At 40.8% G+C, this 21798-nt stretch overlaps 1 protein-coding gene across 7 annotated transcripts in view; it reads right to left on the reverse strand.

The window, feature by feature from the left end:
* Positions 1-2472: 2472 nt before the first annotated feature.
* kif13a (kinesin family member 13A) overlaps positions 2473-21798 on the reverse strand; it is a 54125-nt gene continuing 34799 nt past the window's right edge. Inside the window, exons 18-41 of one of the 7 annotated variants that reach the window (XM_084726558.1) lie at positions 20345-20507; positions 20087-20230; positions 19843-19992; positions 18942-19106; positions 18645-18818; positions 17714-17865; positions 17500-17632; positions 17168-17314; positions 15672-15704; positions 14617-14716; positions 13426-13552; positions 13293-13348; positions 13082-13206; positions 11536-11712; positions 11355-11447; positions 10816-10968; positions 10620-10697; positions 10470-10520; positions 10096-10183; positions 9830-9981; positions 8176-8361; positions 5254-5971; positions 4786-5139; positions 2473-4063 (exon numbers count right to left, since the gene is read on the reverse strand). In XM_084726558.1, coding sequence (XP_084582684.1) covers positions 3930-4063; positions 4786-5139; positions 5254-5971; positions 8176-8361; positions 9830-9981; positions 10096-10183; positions 10470-10520; positions 10620-10697; positions 10816-10968; positions 11355-11447; positions 11536-11712; positions 13082-13206; positions 13293-13348; positions 13426-13552; positions 14617-14716; positions 15672-15704; positions 17168-17314; positions 17500-17632; positions 17714-17865; positions 18645-18818; positions 18942-19106; positions 19843-19992; positions 20087-20230; positions 20345-20507 — 3853 coding nt within the window. In that variant the 3' untranslated portion in view covers positions 2473-3929. Of the gene's footprint in view, positions 4064-4785; positions 5975-8175; positions 8362-9829; positions 9982-10095; positions 10184-10469; positions 10521-10619; positions 10698-10815; positions 10969-11354; positions 11448-11535; positions 11713-13081; positions 13207-13292; positions 13349-13425; positions 13553-14616; positions 14717-15671; positions 15705-17167; positions 17315-17499; positions 17633-17713; positions 17866-18644; positions 18819-18941; positions 19107-19842; positions 19993-20086; positions 20231-20344; positions 20508-21798 lie in introns of all 7 variants that reach the window. The other 6 variants (XM_084726556.1, XM_084726555.1, XM_084726557.1 and 3 more) reach the window with 6 other exon arrangements.

Raw genomic sequence — 21798 nt, forward strand, 5'->3', positions numbered from 1 at the left:
ATACTTTAACTCCACCCAGATCCAGACCCCCACACACACACCGGGCTCAGGCTGTCTGCTGTCGCACAGCTGCTAAAATAGTGGCAGCAGGGGGACGGTGACTCTGCAGCAGAAAAACTCTTCTGTATAAAGTTGATGCCAACCACAGAAGAAGAAGCAAGTTTTAGTCTTAAATCATCTTTATGAATGCTATCACACAGGCACAGATCAGTCAATATTTAATTATCACTACCAGAGCTGCGGCAGGATTTTAGTATGAAACTCATATAAGCTAATGCAGTGTTTCCCAAACTTTTACTGACATTTCTGCATCACCTTGTATTAAACAACATGGGACATTTCAGCCTACTTCATAATAGGACAAAACAAGTGGATTTTTTTTCCGTAGTCTTTTATTTATTTGGTGACCCAAATAAAATCTCCTGTGACCCACCGGTGGGTCCCGACCCAGTCTTTGGGAATGACTGCTCTAATGTGACCCCCTTTGAAAGTCTTTTAAACTTTTAATTAGGGATGGATATTAGGATTTTATTTAGAACCCAACCAGTAAATGGGTCGACCGATATTGGCCTATTACAGTTATATCAGTCTTTACAGGTATATATGTTGTCAGATATGTGCGTATGTATATTTGATTCTTTTTCTAAATTCAGGCTTAAGTATATACATATATTTTGCTTTATTTATATTTTGTCATTTATAGTTTTACTTATTTATAGTTGTATATATAGTTTGAGGGGCTGCAGTAGCTCAGTCAGGACGGAGGGTCAACGGCTCAAGTCCAGTACAGAACATGGACTGGTAACTGGAGAGATGCCACTTCACCTCCTGGGCTCTGCCGCGGTGCCCTTGAGCAAGGCACAGCACCTCTAACTTCTTGGGCTGCCTGACTATATGTATGTGTGCAGCTCCCTCAATGATGCATGTCGATAGGTCCTGTTTGTTTGAGTATTTGGGGCCTGTGAGTTTCACAGAGTGAAAAAAAGTATTTTTTTCTGGGACTAATAAGAAACTACTATAAAACTAGCTGCCAATTAATGAATCAACACTTTATATTTAGTATAGTAGTACAGCGGTATCTGTAACATATATGTTGCTATGATCAAGTTGTGTTGTTTTTGGAATATAAAACAAGTTTTGAAAAATTACACCAGTTGACCCCACGGGGACACTATAATTAATCTTAGGCAACACCAGTCTAGTTATAAGAGAAGCTGGGAGGGCCATGAATTTTGGCAGCCTTTGCAAAACTACATGATTGCCACAACTGAGTGTGGGTCAAGATTTGAAACAAACAACAGGCAGTTGGCGTATTGCAGGTGCCTGCATCATTTACAGGTCACAACATGTTTACATGTTTGTGTTGTTTACCTATACATCAGTCACAGAGAAGACAGGTCTCAGAGGACCATAAATCAGCCAGTGACAGGAGACATTTCTGTCCCACATTGAGAGGCCAGGGAGTTGAGCACACAGCACTGTTGACATCTCATCTAAGAGACGTAGTATCAACTCTCACTCGACTGTGATGTTTATGCTGTGCAAAGTGATTGGTTAAAGCAGTGGTTCCCAAACTGGGGGTACAGAACTTGATCGAAACAAAATTGAATGAATATGATTTATGTAGGGAAAAAAACAAACAGGAGTTTGGTGGTGCTATCATGCCAACCTTCATTTCACTAAAATTCAGCTTGAATCCTTTTTTACCAGTTGCTTCCACAATCATTGTTCCTGATTAATAATAATTGTGAGGTGGAGTTTTATATTTTCTTGTAAAACAGAAACCATTAAAATATAACTGAAGGTTAGAAGTATACAGTAGTCGTTTTTCCAGAATCTTTGAGCACACAATCAAATTTCAGTAGCAGCAAAACTGCCTGCAGATCTGTTCCCTCTTTTGGTACAATTTACAAGACTTATTATTAAAGGGACAGTTCACCCCAAAATCAAAAACACATATTTTTCCTCTTATCTGTAGTGCTATTTATCCATCTAGATAGTTTTTATGTGAGTTGAGTTTTGGAAATATCGGTTTGTGGTGCTCAAAGGACAAAAAAGTACCTTTGATTGGTTACTTAAGATAATCCAGACCTTGTTGTGAGTGGTTTTATGTAGGAACTACTTTCTTTCTTGAAGAAAATAGTTCTAAAATGACAAATGATTATTGCATTCATATAGAAGTAATTACACATGTACTGGAAACACGTTTATCAATGAGATGATATCCCTGCATTAATAAATTATATATTATAAATTGTTTTTCATGGTAGATGCTGCCGTGAAAGGAAATTTTTAGGCCTCTTTTAATGTGCAATAAAATTAATTCCAAATACACTTTCAGAGAACTGTACTTTGAGAATGAATACTATGTATACTTAGTGTCTGCTGTACTAAAATATTATCCTATACATACTAAAACATGCAAACAAAGTCACCTTGAATGAGCCAAATAAAGAGTCGACACAGCACAGCTGATTGTAAATGTTCTATTCTAGAACATTTTGTACCAATTAAAACAGCTTGAGATACATTATAAATACAATTCTGTACATTATAATAGTGTAAATACTATGTTCAAATACATTTCTATTTACAACTCCTTATGAGGGAGAGCAGCTTTGTTCTCTTCTTTAAAGTAAGGTCTTGGGTTTGTTTCATTTACTTGAAATTACAGCTTGGATATAATAACTATTTCTAGTCAGTTCCACAGTTCACCACTTCCATAAAAATAGGACAACTTCTCCATAACAACACTACTTTTGCACCGTCTTGTGTGACCTGATACTGTCTGATCCAATCCTCCATGTGAAAAAAAAAAAAAATGCGTTATTAAGTACCTTTTAACATGTAGTGTTATACAGTATATCGGTCAGTTAACATATAAAATGCTGTTAAAAAGGTCTTCTATCAGTCAGTTGGCGAGGCTGGATGGCATTTTGAATGCATCATGATATACATACACAGGTTTCAGGTCCATACAGTTAGTTATTTAAAACTCAGTGAACTTATTATGGCGTTCATTGAGTGGTCTGGGGTCTATGTGCCTGCCTTTATGGAAACAGGGGCGTTAAGGCATCAGTATATCCAGGCCTCGACTTGGACAAAGCCTAGCTGCTTTGTTCCCCGCTTTAAAGTGATGCTTCTTCAGTTAGACAATATCTCGACAGTCCAATATGGAAGACGGTTGGTGAACTCTCCAAGAATCCTTTCCAGTGCAAGCTTTCAAACAGCAACAGTCTCATGCTGGATGGGGATCATCTCCTCCACAGTGTTACAGTACTTCAACAGGATAATTATTTAACACCTTTTAAACTGCAGTCAAACACTGAAAGCTACTCAGGTTGTGCAGATTTGTCCTCTGTTAAAAAGGGTATGTGGCATTCCTCCTAGAGATATGGCACTAAGCTTTACTTGGACACAGATATATAATGTTTACCTCCACATACATTAGAAAAATAACATATTACTCATCATAACAGCAGATATGGAACCGTAGTTCTTTGGTTACCCCTGACATGTCATATTGATGTAAATATCAACGTTTATTAACAGTAGTACATTCTTAATCTTCATCTCCCAGATTAATCCACTATGAGCCTCAGGGGAGGATGCATTGTCTTATAAAAATATTATATATAATGTCCAGAAACCAATGTAAGAAAATGTACGGGGGTAATATTTCCATATGGACTCCCAGTTAAAAGTGAAGTTCTCTATAAAAATATCACCGTGTAGAAAACTCAGATATGTGCATAGTGAATCTTCAGTGGACAGTAATTAGGCTATACCTTCATTAAATGCACAGGTCAGATATGCTTTACAGAATACATCAGCTCAGAGACTTGAGTGGTCACCCATAGGCACTGGATCTGAGGACCACCACCCTCTGGTCCCTGCCGCTCCACAGAAAGCTGGTCCGTCTTTGGGTCCTATCTGATCAGAGTCTGGGTTTCTGTGTCCATGGAGGGGGGTCCTCTGGTGAGACGAGATGGCTTCACAAACACGCCGTGGCCAGGGGGACAACGGAAGTACACTCTGCCCTGGACAGTCCCATTGTGCTTACCTAGAGGATCAATAATAATAATATGTCACATTTGGACCATTAATGTACACAAAAGACATTTGTTACCTATATTAAACAGTAAAGCACAAACAGTACTTGATTTTTGAAGCAGACACTCAAGGTTGAATTACTAAACAGGCAAGGAGCCCTGACTGTCCCATATCTAAAGGAACTGCAATTTAGTCAAAGGATCAGATTTGATTTTATCAAAGGATTTAATTAAATTATCAGTATGTAGAATTTAGCACCATCTAGTGGTGAGCTTGCAGATTGCAAACACCTTGAGAAAAATGCAAAAAGGTCACATCAAGAGTCAGTTTTAGGTTTTTGTTCTTGGCTGTAAACATGGCATCCTACATGGAAGAGGACCTGCACCTTCTATAGATACAAAAGTTTCATTCTAAGGTAACAAAAACATAACGAGCCTTATTTTCAGGTGATTATGCACTAATGGAAACATACTTGTGGATATTTCATTGAATTTCTGCCATGTTCCTCCAATACGTCCCCATAAATCTTACAGATTTAATGTGTGTCAGCTGGTTTGCTGTAAAGTCATTAATCATATACCAGTATATCTACGAGTAGTGCTCATGCTGGGATTAACTGGGGGTTAAATAAGCCTGATAATATTTTGGTTGATATTTGTTATTTAACACAGACAAAACATTTTTCTGAGGATCTCTACTAACAGAAAGTTGTTGGGTTTTTTTGGGACTCACCCACTGCCATGTCAAGCTTCACACCGATCCAGATCCCCTTAGCAAACTCCACCCCTCCAACATAGTGGACCGTTCCTCTCCTTTTCCCCACCCACACCTGCTCTCCGGGAGCCATCCAGTCAGGGAGCTGAGCCACGGGGGTGCTCTCGTCCCCACTGGAGTCGCCTGAGGGCTCTGCGCTGCTGGGGTTTGGGCTGGGACAGGGACTCCCATGAGGCAGATCTCCCTGGGCTGGCTCCTGGATCGGAGGCTCTCCTCCTGCTCGTGGAGTGATCGGAGCAGAGGATGGTGCAGTGGGTAAAGATGCGATCGGGGATGGTGATGCTGGAGATGAAGCTGGGACTGGGGCTCTGACTGAAGTGCAAACAATTGTGTTAGAGGGCACTGCTACATTAACAGACACTGTATAATTTGGACGTTTGCATGTAGCAGTTGAAGTGTTTTCAGGAGCTGATGTGTTGATAATACCAGAGACATCAGAGGAGGGTTGACTGCCACATGTTTCTATGTTTTCTGGCTTCGTCTGCTGTTTTGTAGACGACTCCAACCCCTCCTGCTCCCATCCCTCTGTAAAATGTGCTAAATCACCAATACTGTCGTCAGCTCCTTTAAAGTCTGTGAACTCCTGACTGGCACTGAGGACACAGTTGTGAGGAAGAGGGAATGTCTGCTGCTTGTCTCTGCAGTTTGGGATACTGACAGGCGGGGTGGTGGGGTGGCTGACCACATCCTGAACCCCACCCGCAGAGGAGAGAGGAGGCTGCTGGCTGTCACTCCCTGCAGAAACACTTTTGGTTTGGGTGCAGCCTCTCCCAGCAGGACAGCCGTGGGGGTCGTGTGCGTCTCTGGAGGTGCAGCTGAGGTGGTCAGAGCTCTCGCTGGCACTGAAAGGCATGTCTGACAGAGTGGCATTGGAGGCACTGTGTGAAAAATAGCCACTGGTGCAACTGCTGGCTGTGGGGCTACGAGGCACCTCTCTGTCTCCGCTCGCACCTCCACCTCCACACCGGCTTCCCTTCGAGTCAGGGCGGGAGGACAGAAACCCTTCCTGGCTCTCCAGAGTGGCATTGTAGATCTCAAAGTTGGCAAAGTCCTCTGGGATGTAAGGCTGAAAGCTGCTGTGGCTCTGAGGGCCCTGATCAAGGTTCAGAGTCATGTCCACGTCTGTTTCCTCATCCTCAGAGTCCTGCTGATCAAAACGACAGCAGCAGGACAAAAGACACGTCCCACCAGACATGACGTCAGTGACAATCTGCATAAAGCATCGGTCTACATAAACACTGTCTGTAAAGAGAATGAAGACAAATGGAAAAATGGGGTAAAATGTGATAATGGAACATGATGTGTATGAATAATGTGCCACATTTTTCTTTTACTTATTATTAACTTTGTTTTAAGGTATACTGTTGTGTTCATGTACTGTGTGGGCTTAAACCTACTGTTCTCAAGGTACTGGTGATGTTAGTGTTGAGAGAGGTATATATGAATATATGTGATTAAAAATAAGGATTATTAGGGCTGTAATTATCTCCTATTTCAGTCGTTTGTAGAATAGTATCTGATAATAGAACTGCACAATTAATCCAATATTAATCTCAATCACAATTTCACAATTACATGAACATGAACAACTGCAATATTGACATTTAAAATGTGTGCTCCAGTCATAGAAATGTCAAATCAAGTGATTCCTAAACTAACAGCCAGTCACCCTGCAGCAGCAGCCTGTGAAAAAATTTCCTGATGTTGCGGCTGCAGTCCAGAGTAGAAGAGTAACGTACAACACAGAGCAGACCAGCAAAATGAAAATCAAATGTTTGGAGTAGCAGGTAAGGTGCTTTTCCCTCAAAAACCTGTCGTTTAAAACTGTTTCAGATTTAGGGAAACTTTTTTAAACAATAATATAAAAATATGCAAAGGTGGCATAAGACTTGTCTGCCCTGTGAAGTAATGCAACTTGTTAACTTGTTGTCAACTAAAAAACACCACAAAGTGCAATATGATGAACAGCTGAAGGCCAGAATAATAACGTCACTAACATTACCTCCACGTCCTTGTCCGGTGACAACTCAGACATCCATAACGGTAAAGCTGTGCAGCATGGCGTTGTATGAATGTAGCACAATGTGAAAGTCACAGCAGTGCTCTGTTGATTTAATTTTGGGTAAAATGTTTTGGTACAATTTTTTATTATTTTGCTTCTAGGAGATGCACTGTTAAACACAACATGGAAGTGAGAGCAGTGCTCTGTTTATTTAAATGTGAGAATACAATACAAAATATTTAGTCCCTTAAATCAATGAATAATCATTATAAATAACTGTGATCTTAATATTATTTAAAATAATTGTGATTATCATTTTTGCCATAATTGTGCACCCTTCTTTCATAACACTGTAATAGTTGTCAGGCACTTTCTGAAACTCAACCATTAACATACTTACACTCATGAAAAAAAAGTTATTATCTCTTTCTACTTTGCAAAAACACAGTTTTTCCTTTTCTCTGCCATGATACATATCTATGCACACATGTACACAGTGTGGCCAGTCCAGTGTATGAGGAGCAACATGGCACTACATGCTGCAATACAAACATTAAACAGTCACATTCAGACAGAATCAGGTGTTGTGGCATTTAGCCACAGAGTCGTGCCAAAAGAAGATTCTTAATATCTCTACTTTTGTGTGCATTGCATAAACTGTAGCCAGATCCAGATGGACATGAAATAAACCAAGCGAGGACACAAGTGCAGAGTATCATCATGAACTGCGCTTGGATAACACCTGTTGTCAGAGAGGCAGTATTTCAGGCTGACCGTAGAGAGTCTGATCACGGGCTTGACATCTGGCCACGTTTCCCCAAAAGTTGTTTCAGTTTCAACTTTGTCCGACACATGCCGCTATGTTTTTTTTTCCCTGGCATCCCCTGGGCTCCCACCACCACAGTGTTAAAAGGACTGTCCCATTCAAAATGAATGAGAAAACTTCGCTGTGGCACTTGGTTCTGTCTGAATGTGGCTGAATTTTGACTTGTTGGATTCTGTGTAAGAAGCAAGAGAAGAATCACTTGACCAGGGAGTCAAGTTTCAAGTTTGATGTGATGCTCAAGATATCAGATGTTAGATTTCGACCATTTTATAACTTTGTATTTTTTTACTTACCTACAGTTAAGAAACTTGGAACAGAGTATGCGTTTTAATTGGGAATTCAAACTTTGTCAGAAAGACTTCATGGAAATCTTGTCAGTTCATGGAAAGCGTCATATGTACCAGTACAGAGACTGGTTCAAAAAGGGGTCCATGCAGTGTCATGGGGTGTATGTGTGTGTGTGTGTAAAACTCTTACAGTAACCTTCAGAGCAGTGTGTGCTGGTGTGTGTAGCACTTACAGCAGTGTGTGGCAGTGTGTGGCTGAGCTGTCTGCTGGTGGGAGTGGTGGTGGTGGAGGTGGGGGTGGAGGTGGAGGTGGAGGTGGAGGTGGAAGGCTTGCAGTGGCCCTCGCTGCCTGCCCTAGGACGGCGCCAGGGGCAGGGAGGGGGGAGCAGTGCAGGGCTGTCCACACATGAGCGCATGCTCTGCAGATGGGTCAAAACAACAGCAAACACTTCACACACACACACACACAGCATGCATGGAGCTGGGCAGGCCAGTTACACAGTTAGTGCCATGCAGTTGAATATTTCACAAAAAACAGTGCTTGAAGCGTGCTAAGTATGAGGAAAGGGTACTTTTTATTGCACCAACACTTATGTTTGACCTGCATTTTCTCATACACACTATCATACCTGTCAACTTCACACTTTTTCCCAAGATTATCCTTCTCTACTGCCATCCTCTGGTTTAAATATTTTCCTGTAAAGTATTTTTAACTTCACTAAAAAAGGCAGTCCTTACCTGTCAGGCCTACTTAATGTATTTGCTACATTCACTTAAAGCCCTCAGAGCAGACAGGTGTCAATTGGAGCGAAGGGATTAAAGTTTAACAGTGATATTGTGACATTAAATGTACAGTGAAGGCTACAGTTTACCCATGAACAAACTCCACAGAAGAAGTTCAAGAAGTTCCCATGTCTTGCTTCCTAGGTGTTGGGTAAAATAATGTTTTTATGCCATAAAAAGCCATCATCATGAAATCAATAGTCAAATCATGAGTTAAAAAGTCAATTATGAGGTAAAATGTCAGTTACAAAGTTCAAAATATGAGAAAAACGTGTCAAAACTGTGAGATATCTGTTGTGTAAGACGTGTGAGCAGTCTAAATGTAAGGGATATGTGGACAGTGGTTGGGGAAGTGGGATGGCCTGGGTGGAGTGCCGGAAAATTTCCCTTATTTTCAAATCCCAATGTTGACAGGTATGACTCACTATTATAGCCCATAGTGAACATCTTAGCTCTTTCTCCTTCTAACTTTTAATATTATACAAAAGACCATTTTTATCCAGACTGCAGCTATTTATGTATAACCACAATCATACGCTCAGAACTTACTCCCTCTCCTTTGCTGTAAACCTGCTGTCATTCTGCTGCTGATTTGTAAAGTACCTGCACCACTTTTAGTCCACTTCAAGCACGGATGAAAACAAATATGCACGGTTAGTTCAAATGGTCGCAACAGCCACGAACTCTGGAAAATCCAGTTATCACAAACAAAATCAGATATGAGACTTTATAGCGTAGCTCTGTCTAATTGAGTGTTATGGCTCTCCACAGCTGGAGTCATGCTCCTGTGAGTCAGGCTCTTTCATTTCAATACTGTGACACATAAACACAGTGGATGGTGCCACATCGTGTTTTCTGTCTAGTCATACAACAGCAAAGTCATTTTCACAAAACTCCTAAGGCAGCCTTGGACAATTAGTAATTCATGTCAATGTCAATATATTTAGCATGTTGTGGAGATGTAATTTGATATGATAAGTGACATGGTAAAGGACTGACAACACAAGCATATGAGGGACTGAAGATCAATGGGATAGGAAACAACATGGCAAAACAAACTCCCCTGTTGACGAAGAGTCATTTTAACTCTTTTCTCCTCCTTACCTCTTGTCCCAGCAGCGGCCGGGCCTCCAGGGCTTTCTTCGCCTTGTTCTCCTCTTTGACAGGCAGCAGAGACTTGAGGAATTTGGGTGGCTGAGGGGAGAGGACTTTGAAGGGGCTGGAGTTGAAAAACGTGGGGCTCTCTGGAACTAAACCTGCGTGGGAACATTTGGTGGCTGTAATGTAGCAGCACAAACACTGTTCATCGTACAAAAAAGGAAGTCAAGACAAGACGGAGATGATACACATCTGGATTTTCTGTAGTTTACCTGTATTCTCCTTGCTTTTGACTGGTGTCGTGCAAAGCGAGCCATCCTGGAGACTGCAGTTTGTGCCATCCACATGATCACAGTGGTCCTAGACAATAAAACACGGGTTGTATTTGAAAGTATCAAGAGATTAAAGTAAAGTTGCAGCTAAAAGTCTCTTTTGCTTTATTCATAGACGCCTGAGTAATGGAGCTAACAGAGCAGCTGCAACCCCACTGTTAGACTTTGGTACCCTCTCCAGCAACAAAAACAGGAAACAACAAACCAGGCAGTTACTTTGGTAACAGCTGAGACAACTCCTCAAATACTGTCAAACACGTTAAATGCAGAGTGAGTTAAGTGATCAACATGTTATTAAGGCACACCTGACTTACCTTACAGTCTTCATCGTCACAAACAGTCAGGTCAGTTTTACTACACGAAGACTGGAAGAAAGAAACAACATGTTATCAGTGTCATGTCATTTAATAAAAAAATATATATTATGGTTGTGTTGGCAGTGCAGTGAGTGATGTGTTCATTACATGCTGTACATTTGGTGTGCTGATACTCCTTCTTAGGTGTCTCCCCTTTGCACTGAGCGCTTCCTTCACCGTCACAGCCTTCAGGACAAAATAACAAGACAAGAGCATCTGTACATGACTCAAAACAGATGAATGATTTACACAGCACTAAATCACACTTTACTAAACAGCATATGTATAAAGATGCATGAAATACCTGTCGCAGCTTCTCCAGACTGAGGATGTTCTCCACCTCCAGAACTCCCCGAGTGTATTTCTCTATGTAAGTTTCTCCATCCTGAGTCTCCTCGCTGTCCCCGCGAGCAGCCATGAGGGCCAAGGTTTCCCTCTCTTCTGGCTCCTCTGAGGCCTGGAAGATGAGGAATCAGAAGTAACACAGAAAAGGGCTGATGAAAATCAACACCAAACTGGTTATTTACAGAGGCATTATGGTTTTGTATTTTTCATTATTATTTTTTTCTTTTAGTTTATATATTTTGTTTTCAATTAAGTTTAGTGTAAGTTAGTTTCCAGAGTGGATTTGCTTGTTTAATTTAGTTTTTTTTTTTTACATTATTTTATGGGAGGCATTTATCAGGGGCAGGACTTCAGAAGTTCAGAACAGATATTATTACATTCATTTAAAATTCCAGTTAACTGAAATGTCTTTTCACACAGTGTTTTAGTTTTTAGATTATTTTCAGTTAAGTACAATAAACGTTGGTTATCTGTCATGCATCTAAAACACAGTTGTACCTTTGGTATGTTGGAAACGATCTCATAAGTCACACCACAGGAATAAAGCGTGTTCTTTAAGGACATTCTTCGCTTGAGACTCTGAGTGAAACTCTGCAGGAAACAAATCAAAATGATGTTAATTAATCATTAACACAACTCATTGCACCTCTGCTGTGAGCTGACATCCTCTTGTGTTAACCTGTTTGTTGTAGATGTTGACAGCGATCCTCTTGCGGAGCACCAGCTCCATGGAGGCGGGGTGGCTGAGCTGCACCGTGGCCTTGATGATCAGGTAAATGCGTTCATTAGGAGACGTGATGCGGTTGAGGTGAACAGAATCGTGGATGGATGAGTCCCAGGAGCACACCGCAGACACCTGGTGGATTAAAAAAGTTGTGTGTCTTTAATGTGGCTGCACACACAGAGACATGGGCTACAGTCATGTAGGTGGGCTGTAGCTTTGAGTCAGCAGCATTTGGCTAATGAGCAGAAAAATCACCATCTCATGACACAATTTAGCACAATAAAGAGGGTAGTAATTACCGTGGGGTTAGTGCTGCTGCTACATCAAAGTAAGAAAAATTAAGACGACTTTTCTTTTAAATGCTTGCTCCCATGCATGACGCTGTGCAATTACAAGACAGTGTAATTATTCAATTATGTAACTAGTTGTAGGAAAAAAATATGTTGCCCTAAAGTGCTTGTCTGTGTGCGGTTATCTGAGAAAAAAAAGGAACTTCTAGCAAGAAATTAAGTAGTAAAATCAGCAAAATTCAACAAAGAGCCCTGGTCAAAACACAATGTGCATTTTTACTAGAGATGAAATGCTATAAAAAAAAATCATAGCATGATTATAGTGACCAAAATTATCATAATTATCAGTAATATTGTGGTATTGTTAAAATGTGGTGCTGAAAATGTTCACAAAGTATTGATACACACACTGAAATCATTTCACCAAGTATTATTTTGAAAACTTTTCATTGATTTGAAATGGCATCATGTCTTTTGCAATGTCAGTGTGTTCAGTGTGGTAATCACACACGTTTATTACAGTAACTAAAATCTGAGAAACAACAAAAATTAAGAAAAAAATGGAAAAGCCAAACTTTTACATTTACACATGGTCTTGTACACAGCTTTAAAAGCCAGGGACTTTATTATTTATATTATTTTATTATTTAAAATCAGACTAGCTAAGTTTACATGCACAAAATAAAAGACAATATTCTACCAAGCTGTTTATATGTCAAATGAAAATGAATATTCCATTAATATTCCAGTTTACATGCAGCCATGCCTACTCCGATTTACAAAATGGTGTATCTCTTATACCTACACCCTACAGAAATGTATAATATAAAAAAATGTCTTTCAGACGTGTTTCTCCTTCTGACCAGAAATCTGTGCTTTTCTTTTGTGCATGCATATCTACCCCAGCCTCGCAAACTGTCGGCTAGATGGTTTGTTAACATGTCCAAAGATTGCTCCTAAAACCCAAATAATATCAGCATATCTCTCAAGTCTTCAATTGGAAAATACTACATTTAGAATAAGGCCTAATTAGGATTATCCACATGGAACATGCCATATACCTGATTACTATCATATTCATAATAATGGTGTAAAATTAGTGTGTATGTAAACATAGTCACTGAAACTACATCTGCATCTATACTTGTTTATATTTCCCAGAGTTCTGTTTTTGGCCACAGGAGGGCAGTAAATTCAAACCCATTGCTCACCTCCTCATCACTATGCCTGATAATGGGCAGATAGAAGAACTGGCTTCCGTGCTCCTTGGGCAGGATGGAGTTAACGCCTGCAGCATGGGGGCCGGTCAGCTGCTCATTTACTGTCAGATTATCAGCTGGAGGCAGAAAAGACAGTTTGTGTTCGTGCAGCTTAAAAAGAAGCTGTGAAACATCAGTTATATGAAGGATGAGTCTGCTTTACCATTTAAATCCAGGAAGAGCACAGGGATGTGAGCTTCCATTCCTGCAGGTGGAGTCCTACAAAGAGATGAAGATAAAGTGAAAAAAGTGGGCTGCAAGTTAAGTCTGACGTATGTAGGGCAGTGTGTTGTTACCAGTCTGCAGGAGCTCCTGGGATGCCACTGCCAGGCGCAGGTACCAGCACTGCGTTTCTCTCTTCAGTCAGGCCGACCCACTGCTCCACCAGCCGAGCCTCACGCTCAATATCCTCCTCTGACTTCTCTGGAGAGATAAATGAGGAGAGAGGTTAACACTTATAGCTATATAAATATCCAGATAATGTTTAGAAAAAACATATTCTCACTCTCAACTCGTTAAATACTGCAGCTTGGTCAGTGGCCTTACGCTTTAAAATACCCCACTAGCTTTAGTTTTACATGTGCAGGGCTCCATGGCCAAGTTAGCAATAATAAATATGCAATGTCAAAATATAGCCACAAAAAGTAGGTAGGTTTAGGAAAAAATCATACTTTGGGTTGAGCTCACATATGTAACATACAAAAGTTATTTGAATAAATATATAAGGTATCATAATCATCAGTTGCAACTTTATAATAATTATCCAAATAATGTTTATAGACATTATTTCTACATAATGATTTCTTAAAGGTTTACAAATCATTTGGTAATCATTAACAAATACTGAATATAGTGTATGAAATGTTATGCAACGATAAACTGTTAGTTTAGTGATTTAATCACAATGTAATTCTCAGCTATGATAACTATATAATTTAGAAATTAATATTGGTTATATTACACAAACTAATGACCAAATAACATAAATAACATCCATGCTAACTATAGTTTAATTAAAGCTACTATGGGTAACTTAAGTATTTTGTTGATTTTGGAAGGCTCTGTGGAAAAAAGTGGTAGTGTTTCCACTGCCAAAATAAAGTACCAAAAATAAAATAATCCAAATTTAAATCTCCTCCTGCTTCCTTTTAACTGGCTAACATTAAACTCACTGTAACTTTGCCTGGAAAAATGTAAACACAGGCTCATTTCATTTGATATCATGGATAATCTCTGATCTGGTGGCACACACCACAGATAACTACACAGAAGATGCTGATCTTCTTCCTTGATGGTCTTGTCTAGTAAAAACTCTCTGTAGTAGGTTGAATTATTAATTTACGCTTTATTAATGATGGTTATTATGAAGTGTTACAGAGAGGTTTCATCACAACACTCTGACAAACATACTAAAAATAGAAGCACACAGCAGCCACTCTGCAGGTCCTTCAGCATGTGGTAGTTATAACAAAGGGCCTGAGACTCACCATGTTTGTTAATGATTTTCTTGATTTGTTCATCAAGGTACTCCCGCCGTTTGATCAGGGCCTCTGACCAGCGCTCTCGAACACAGTTGAGATCTTCCTCCTGGAACCAGACAGAGACCAGAATCAGTGCCAGCTGGCTCAGTGAGGCAGAGAGTCTGCTGCAGGGCACGGTGAGGTGTTAACATTGCAAGGTGAGGGCTGATCTGTCTGAGGGAGAACCGTAACTGCTCCTTAATACACCCACGTCTAATAAATTAGCCAAGCCAAGTGAACGCTAATCCTGACTTAAGTTCCCAAACCCCAGGTGTTAAAAATCAAAGCCTTCAGGCCTGCAGCTTTTACTGAATTGTGTTCAAATTCTCCAAACACGCACACACACTCGCATAAAATCTCTCTTTAGCCCATTTGCAACTTCCACACGTGCACTCACACATTCACACTTGCATGCACACACCAACATGTCCTCACATGCAGCCACAGCCACCACCCACAGTCCTACCTGAATGCACGGCAGACCACTCTGCGAGGGAACCGCAGAGAGCCGATTGCTCTTTGCAACGTCCACATTAACCAACAGACCTCAAAGCCAACCATAGAACATCTCTGACGTCAGCACACTTCCACCATGCAAAGTACTGTAATCATGCAGCCATGCAGTGCCCGTGTGATTAAGTGAGGCTTATTATTCCTGCAGCTCTTCAGTAGTGACAAGCAAACAGTAGCATTAGTGTGTGAACCTGAGAGGAAAGGCAAGAGAGAGCGGAACGAGATCCCTGGCAGACAGACTGCAGGCTGGCTGGGAGCTCAGCCATGGGTGGGACTGGATTTTGCAAAGACGGCTGCCAAAGAACGGTTGGTGAGATTGATAATTACAGCATCAGAAATCATCCGTATGTGCAGCTGATGTTTAATAAAGCGCTCCTTTAGCTCTCTGCCTCCTGCCTCACATGCCCTCAGCAACAGGCCTAGTGGCAAACAAACGTTCAGCTGTGTTTCCTTCATGCTGCAGAGTGAACTACGGGGAGAGCAGCAGCAGGAGGAGTCTGAGAGGGTACCTGATAACTATCCACATCGTCCTCCACCTCTCTCTGGCAGGAGAGAACACACTCAGTCAAACGTGAGGAACCAGAAAAGCCCGTGACATGACAGCTCATTGCTCATTTACTGCTTGAGTAACTTTCTATGAATCTCAGTGATACAAAAGAACAATTTACCTCCATGTTTATATGGTTTTGAGTAACGGAGAACTTTAAAATTAATGACCAGCCCCAGACTTTACTATTCTGAATTCGGAAATAAGTTAAGAAATAGTTTTCTGTGACTACTTAGAGCTTGTCGAATCGTTGTTTCTTGTCTGCGTCAGGGCATATCAGTGCATGTTAACAGAACAAACAGGGCACTAATGAGTTTGTACATTCATTCGTCTTCTTTAGACTCACTGCCAGCGATCCAGCTGAACCAGTCATGGCACGAAACCAGAGATGGACTAAGCATACTTTTCCTGTATCAGTATAATATTGTATGTCCCTGGCAGGAAACAAGTACACTGTTCCCAAAAACACTCCTCTGTTTTAATGCAGAATCACTTAAACATCATCAACCTGTTTTCCTTCACACTGTTTTTCTCAGCAACAGCTTAACCCCCACTGGCAGTATCTGCTTTTACATGGACCCTAATATTCTACTAATAATCAGAATAACTGTCCAGTCAGAATGAAAATGCCCCATGGAACCACCTCCATCAGACGAGACTCTGAAGTAAGTATCAATCAGGTTCAGTTGGGTGGAGTAAACCTTTGACAATCTGTTCAGTCAGAAAACATTAGCCTCTAATAAGCATGAAAAGGATTAATCTGATGTTATTCTTTGATATATTATTTTTGGGCATGTTTTCCCCATGTTGGGGTAACATTAGGTTATATCAACGAGTTTCTGGGAGGCACACAAACATAGTGGCAACAAAACAGAGCTAGTCTCTGGCTTTTGGTTGTGATCAAAATACTCAAAACAACAAATTGTTCAAACAAATATTTAGAAAAAAATTAAGCAGGAATCCACCGAAGCATCGACCAAATCAAAAAACGCTGGAAACGTTTGTTTTAACAGGTGGAAACACTTCCTCTTCTGTTATATTTCAACTAGATTAGATGCTTCACAGCAGGCAAAACCACTTTATGCGTGTCAAAAAAGTTGTACTCTGATTAAATGCCTTGGAGCATCTAAACAAATGTCTTGATAAATTGATAAAGATCACTTTATCAATGTTAACAGTTAAATTGGAATCAGAAAAATTGAAGAAATATAGTCCATGTGAAAACAGCTACTGTCTTTCATACCTTCCTGCACTCCACACGTTACATTAATGTTCTGTTTTTTATTTATGTTTCTTTGACTTGCAGTAATGGCTTTAATCTTTATTCATATTTTCTTGTACAATATTAACTGTATAGCACCAATATATCAACACAAATGCCTTGTGTGTGAAAACCTACATGATAACAAACCTGTTAGTGATTCAGAGTTTAAAAATGTGTGTTTGAGTTTCACAGACCTGGTAGCTGTCCAGTGGTCTCTGCAGTTTGGTGGAGCGAGCGGACACACAGCCGATAGAGACAGACAGCAGCGCCTCCACCAGCAGAGGCAGAGTGCCTGAGTTTTGGACCGGCTTCACACACACCTGCAGCCTCCTGGAGTGACCCTGCTCGGACAAATCCCCACAATTCAATGTCAGAACGCTGCTTTCAGCACTGCACTCTCAAAGTGCTAAACGCACACGTTCGTGTAGAATTACATAATTAATTATGATCCTTTTAAGTGAGTGTTTGATGTCAGGCAGCCAGTCTGACCTGAAGGGAAACTTTTGGCTCATAGTTTGTCTCTGACCTGTCGGAGCTGGAACACTCCTCCTGTGCTGATGTCTTTTCCAGGATGCAGCTCCACAGGCGAGTACTCTCCCTGCTCGTTCAGCTCCTGGATGGAAGTCCAAAGCTCGATCCTGCGAGACACCTCGTTCCACCTAAACAGCCAAGATTAGTCAGGTGTGAAATGTCAGTGCCTGTGTCTAAAAGTCTGAGTGATACACCTGTGAATGATGGACCTGTCTCGGAGCGTCTGTGTCTTGGCCTCCAGTGCGTCTAACTCCCAGAGTGAATGTCCGTTCCCAGCACAGCGGTGACCCCACACCTCTATGGCCAGCGCGCCATCCGATATAAACTCCAGAAACTCGTCCGTCACATGCACAACATAGTCCTGCACAAAGACCAGAGGTTAACCAAATCTGTCAAGGTGAGGCAACTACTATAATTTTCAAACTGGATCCTCTTTTCCCAAGTTTTTGTGTCTAAGTGATTAATTCAGACATTTTTAAAAAAAAATCAGTCCAGTATTGTGGGAGAGAGGGGGACTGCAGGAACTGCAATTTACAGAGGCAAGACAAAACTCACCTAAAAACATCTTGGCTTGTCTTTCCACTGTTCCAACAATCACAGACTCTATTTGGTTGCTAAAACTCTTAATTTACCGTGTTAGATGTGAAAATAGTGAAGAGGGAGAGGAGCAACGAGGAGAAACAGCGTGCACAGACAGAATATTTTCACATCTAACGCAGTGTGTTAAGGGTTTGTTTCAACGTAATGACCACACTTGGTGATTGTTGGAGGAGTGGAAAGACAAGCCAAGATGATTTTGGTGAGCCTTAATTTGTTTCGGTTGTGTTTAAATGAAGTGTGTTTTACGATGATAAAATTACTGTTTCTGTAAATGGAGCCTGGTGAGTTTGGTGAAAGCAATAAAACAGCTGTCTCTGGTTAAACAAAATGTATATTACTTTCTAAAAAGAGTCTCCAACAAGCACTTTTAGTGGATGTACTTTCACTTCTGCTGGCTGCAGTGCTCTCCCTCAATACTGGACCAATTTAAAAAATTTTTGTTCCTGCAAGTCCCTTAGACACAAAAACAAGGGCAAATAGGGTCCATGTTGAAAAATACCAATGTTTTCCTTTAACAACCAACAGCTCCTTTTCACTTACCTTGCAGTGATCAAACTGAACAGTAAATTGGGCGTCTGGGCTTCGAGGAGAAGGCCTGTCTGGGCTGACCATGGGAGGAGCCACAGTAGGCTCGCCGTGCTCCCAGAAGGTATACTGACAGAAGACAAAGTTGGACAGGTTGAGCGGCAGACCTGTGGCCTCCCTGATCCGAACCTGCCGCAAAGAGAAAAGCAGACAGGATTAAGCTGAGTCACTGAGACAGTCATCGGTTTGTCTTTGAACAGTATCTCCCAGTGAAATGCTTGTGCGTTTGCAAACAAGAAATAAGCCTTTTACCCTGCAGGTGAGCCTCTTGGCCATGTGGACCATTTCCCCGTTGGTGTCCATCACCTCGTAGCAGCTGCTCTCGCTGGAGTTCTCTGATGAGTCGTCTCCCCCGGACAGACGCTCTGGTACAGCTCCACTGACCCGCATCAGCTCAATGTGCAACCTGCCTGCTACCTGTGCACACAGGACAGAAAAACATCATCTCCTCCATTAAAAAAAAAGTCTGAAAATGTATTTGATAGTCTACTGCCTCTACATATGCATGTGCCCCATATATATTTTTTTAACACTGGTTCTTTTGTGGTTTTAACATCTGAAACATGTAAGACACAACAGACACATCAGAGGCCATACAAATTCTAACATTTGTAATTGTACATTTGTAATAAATAATATATGTCTCATATTACAAATTCACAGTACACAGAAGAGTGTCATTTGAAAAAAGTAAAGAATTATAGTGGGTAAAATAAAAATTAAAGTAAAAAGTGAATAAATGAAACTAAAAAGGGAGTGGATGTCTATAATCCTTGTCAGTGAATCTGTTGGTGTATCTATAGAGGGTCTGTCTGCATTCTGCCCACGTGTTTCTATAATCGAGTGTGACTAAAGAGTAAGTAGGAAACTAGTGGTGAAAATGGTGGTGTTTACATTTGTTATTATTTTGGGTCTGGTCTGGTTGAAGTAATTGAATGAAAGGCAACCATACTTTATACAAATTACCCTCTTGTTTTTTTCATGAGAAAATCATTTTATGACTTTTAAGTAGTACATTATTTACTTTAACATTCTAAATATACAGTTTATGCAACTCATCCTTTTATTATGGACCTGATGTAATATGAATATTAGAAAGCTGCGCCATGAATAATTTATATGTATTAATGTGTGTGTGTTGGTGTCCTCTTACCTCTCCCTGTTGGCTGATGATGGGGACAGCATACTGCAGTTTGACATCGTGGAAAAGGCACTCCAGAAAAATATTGGCCACTCCAATCAGGTTGTGGTTCTCTTGTGCCTCATAGAACGGGTCGCAGTTGTTACTGTGACCCTTGTTACACTGAAAAAAAATACAGAGGAAGACCTCAATAAGCCAATACATTAAAAAAAAACAAAAACAAATTTTGTTTTGGTTCTGATCATCAGTTTCTTACCGTCTCCTCTGTGCCTTCCCTCCAGTCCCTGTAGTGGTCTCTCATATCCACTAGTTTGTTTTCCAGCCTCTCAATGGTCCACACCTGCGTCCCCTTCCCTTTTCTCCGCACCTGAATGGCCGGCTCGCTCACTATCGCTCCACGCTGGATAAGAACACATTAACAGATTTAGACACGTCTACACCAACGACATACCCTGTCTATTCTGAAGTAAGGAGATACGGCGATGTGCGTTTGCTCAGCGTTCAGAGGTCTGACCTTGCGGTTGGCGCTGAGGTTGGCTGCAGGAATCTGGAGGGTGACCTGATAGTCAGTCAGTTTGTTCATCTCCTCCGCCAAAAAGTTGGCTTCTCGCACCAAGGTGTTGGCTTTCACGACCTGCTCCCTGAGCCGCGAAAGGCTCTGACGGAAAAGCTCATCGCTGACACATAAACACAGGACACATAGATCATTCATTCATGAAGATGAATCCGTTATCTACCCTCAATGTGGACTTCAAGCATCCTAATTTAAAGAAACAGCTTTGTACAACAGTATTGTATCAAATGTATAATTCTGGCATTGCGACTGAGTGGTGTTTTTTTTGTGCTAAAAAAAAACAACTGCTGTGAAACAAACAGAAAATAACATTTTATTTCTCTGATTCACAGGCTTTCTTCCTACCAGTGCTCCCTCACCTTATTCAGTCTCTCTCTTAATTGCCCACAGCTGTGTACTCTCTCTCTCTCTCACCCTCTCTTACTCTGCTCAGCCACACTCACATCCACCCAGGCACACGCATTTTATGTCATTTTATATGTTCGCCATGTAATCAATACTAGAAATGCAACTGTAGCTCACTATCACTGTGAAGATTCATACCGTAAGATGCTTCAGTTCGAATGTAGTACAGAGAGTTGTTGCAAAGGAGATGATACACCGTCTCACACAGTAACACTGGTGCAAACTGGCAGGTTTTAGGAACATTGCAGATCAGCACATTGCAAGTATGTGCAAGTTTCAACTCATCTAATCACAAATCTTTGGTCTGAACCTCACTGATCTCAGATTTGTCTCTCTCTCTCAAATATTTTAGTTATGTTAGAGGATAATGGTTAAAGCTAACTAGCTGTCAATTATTGGTTCCAGCGCAGTAATCTGCCATGCTGTCGATGTTTCAGGAAAGTTTTGGTGTTGTAGCAGTATCGGATATTCTCTTGTCAAATTTAAAATCTCTTGGGACACAATTTAAGCATTGTTTGAATGCCACAGTGTACCAAACATTGATGGTGAATTTGTGCATTCCTTCACTGAACCATTTTTCAAATGATGCTTTGAACAGCAGTGACCATAACGTCTCAGGATTATTGAAAGAAGACGGTAAGTAACTTTATTTTATCTCAGATCCCCGCTCACTGTCTAGATCTGATCTCCACATAGCATCTTTATGGTGAGGAGGAACTTAACGTCATCATGGCTCACTTATAAAATTGCAGGAACTGACTGACTCAGACTGAGTCAACATTCAACATAATCCCTGCGAGACATTTCAACACAGTGAATTGACTTAATGCTGTAAAAACCTGAGGATATTTTTGGCACATTTGGTTTCTACATGTTCATATAACTGGGTACATCTAATAAGGTGAACGTCAGAATATTTCATGCAACTCTGGTTAAAGAAATATACTTTGATTTTAAAATGATAAATAGTAACATATGTCTGTCACTCC

This window comes from Lutjanus erythropterus, chromosome 9 (genome assembly GCF_056507025.1).
Source record: "Lutjanus erythropterus isolate fLutEry1 chromosome 9, fLutEry1.hap2, whole genome shotgun sequence".
Classification (NCBI taxonomy): Eukaryota; Metazoa; Chordata; class Actinopteri; order Lutjaniformes; family Lutjanidae; genus Lutjanus; species Lutjanus erythropterus.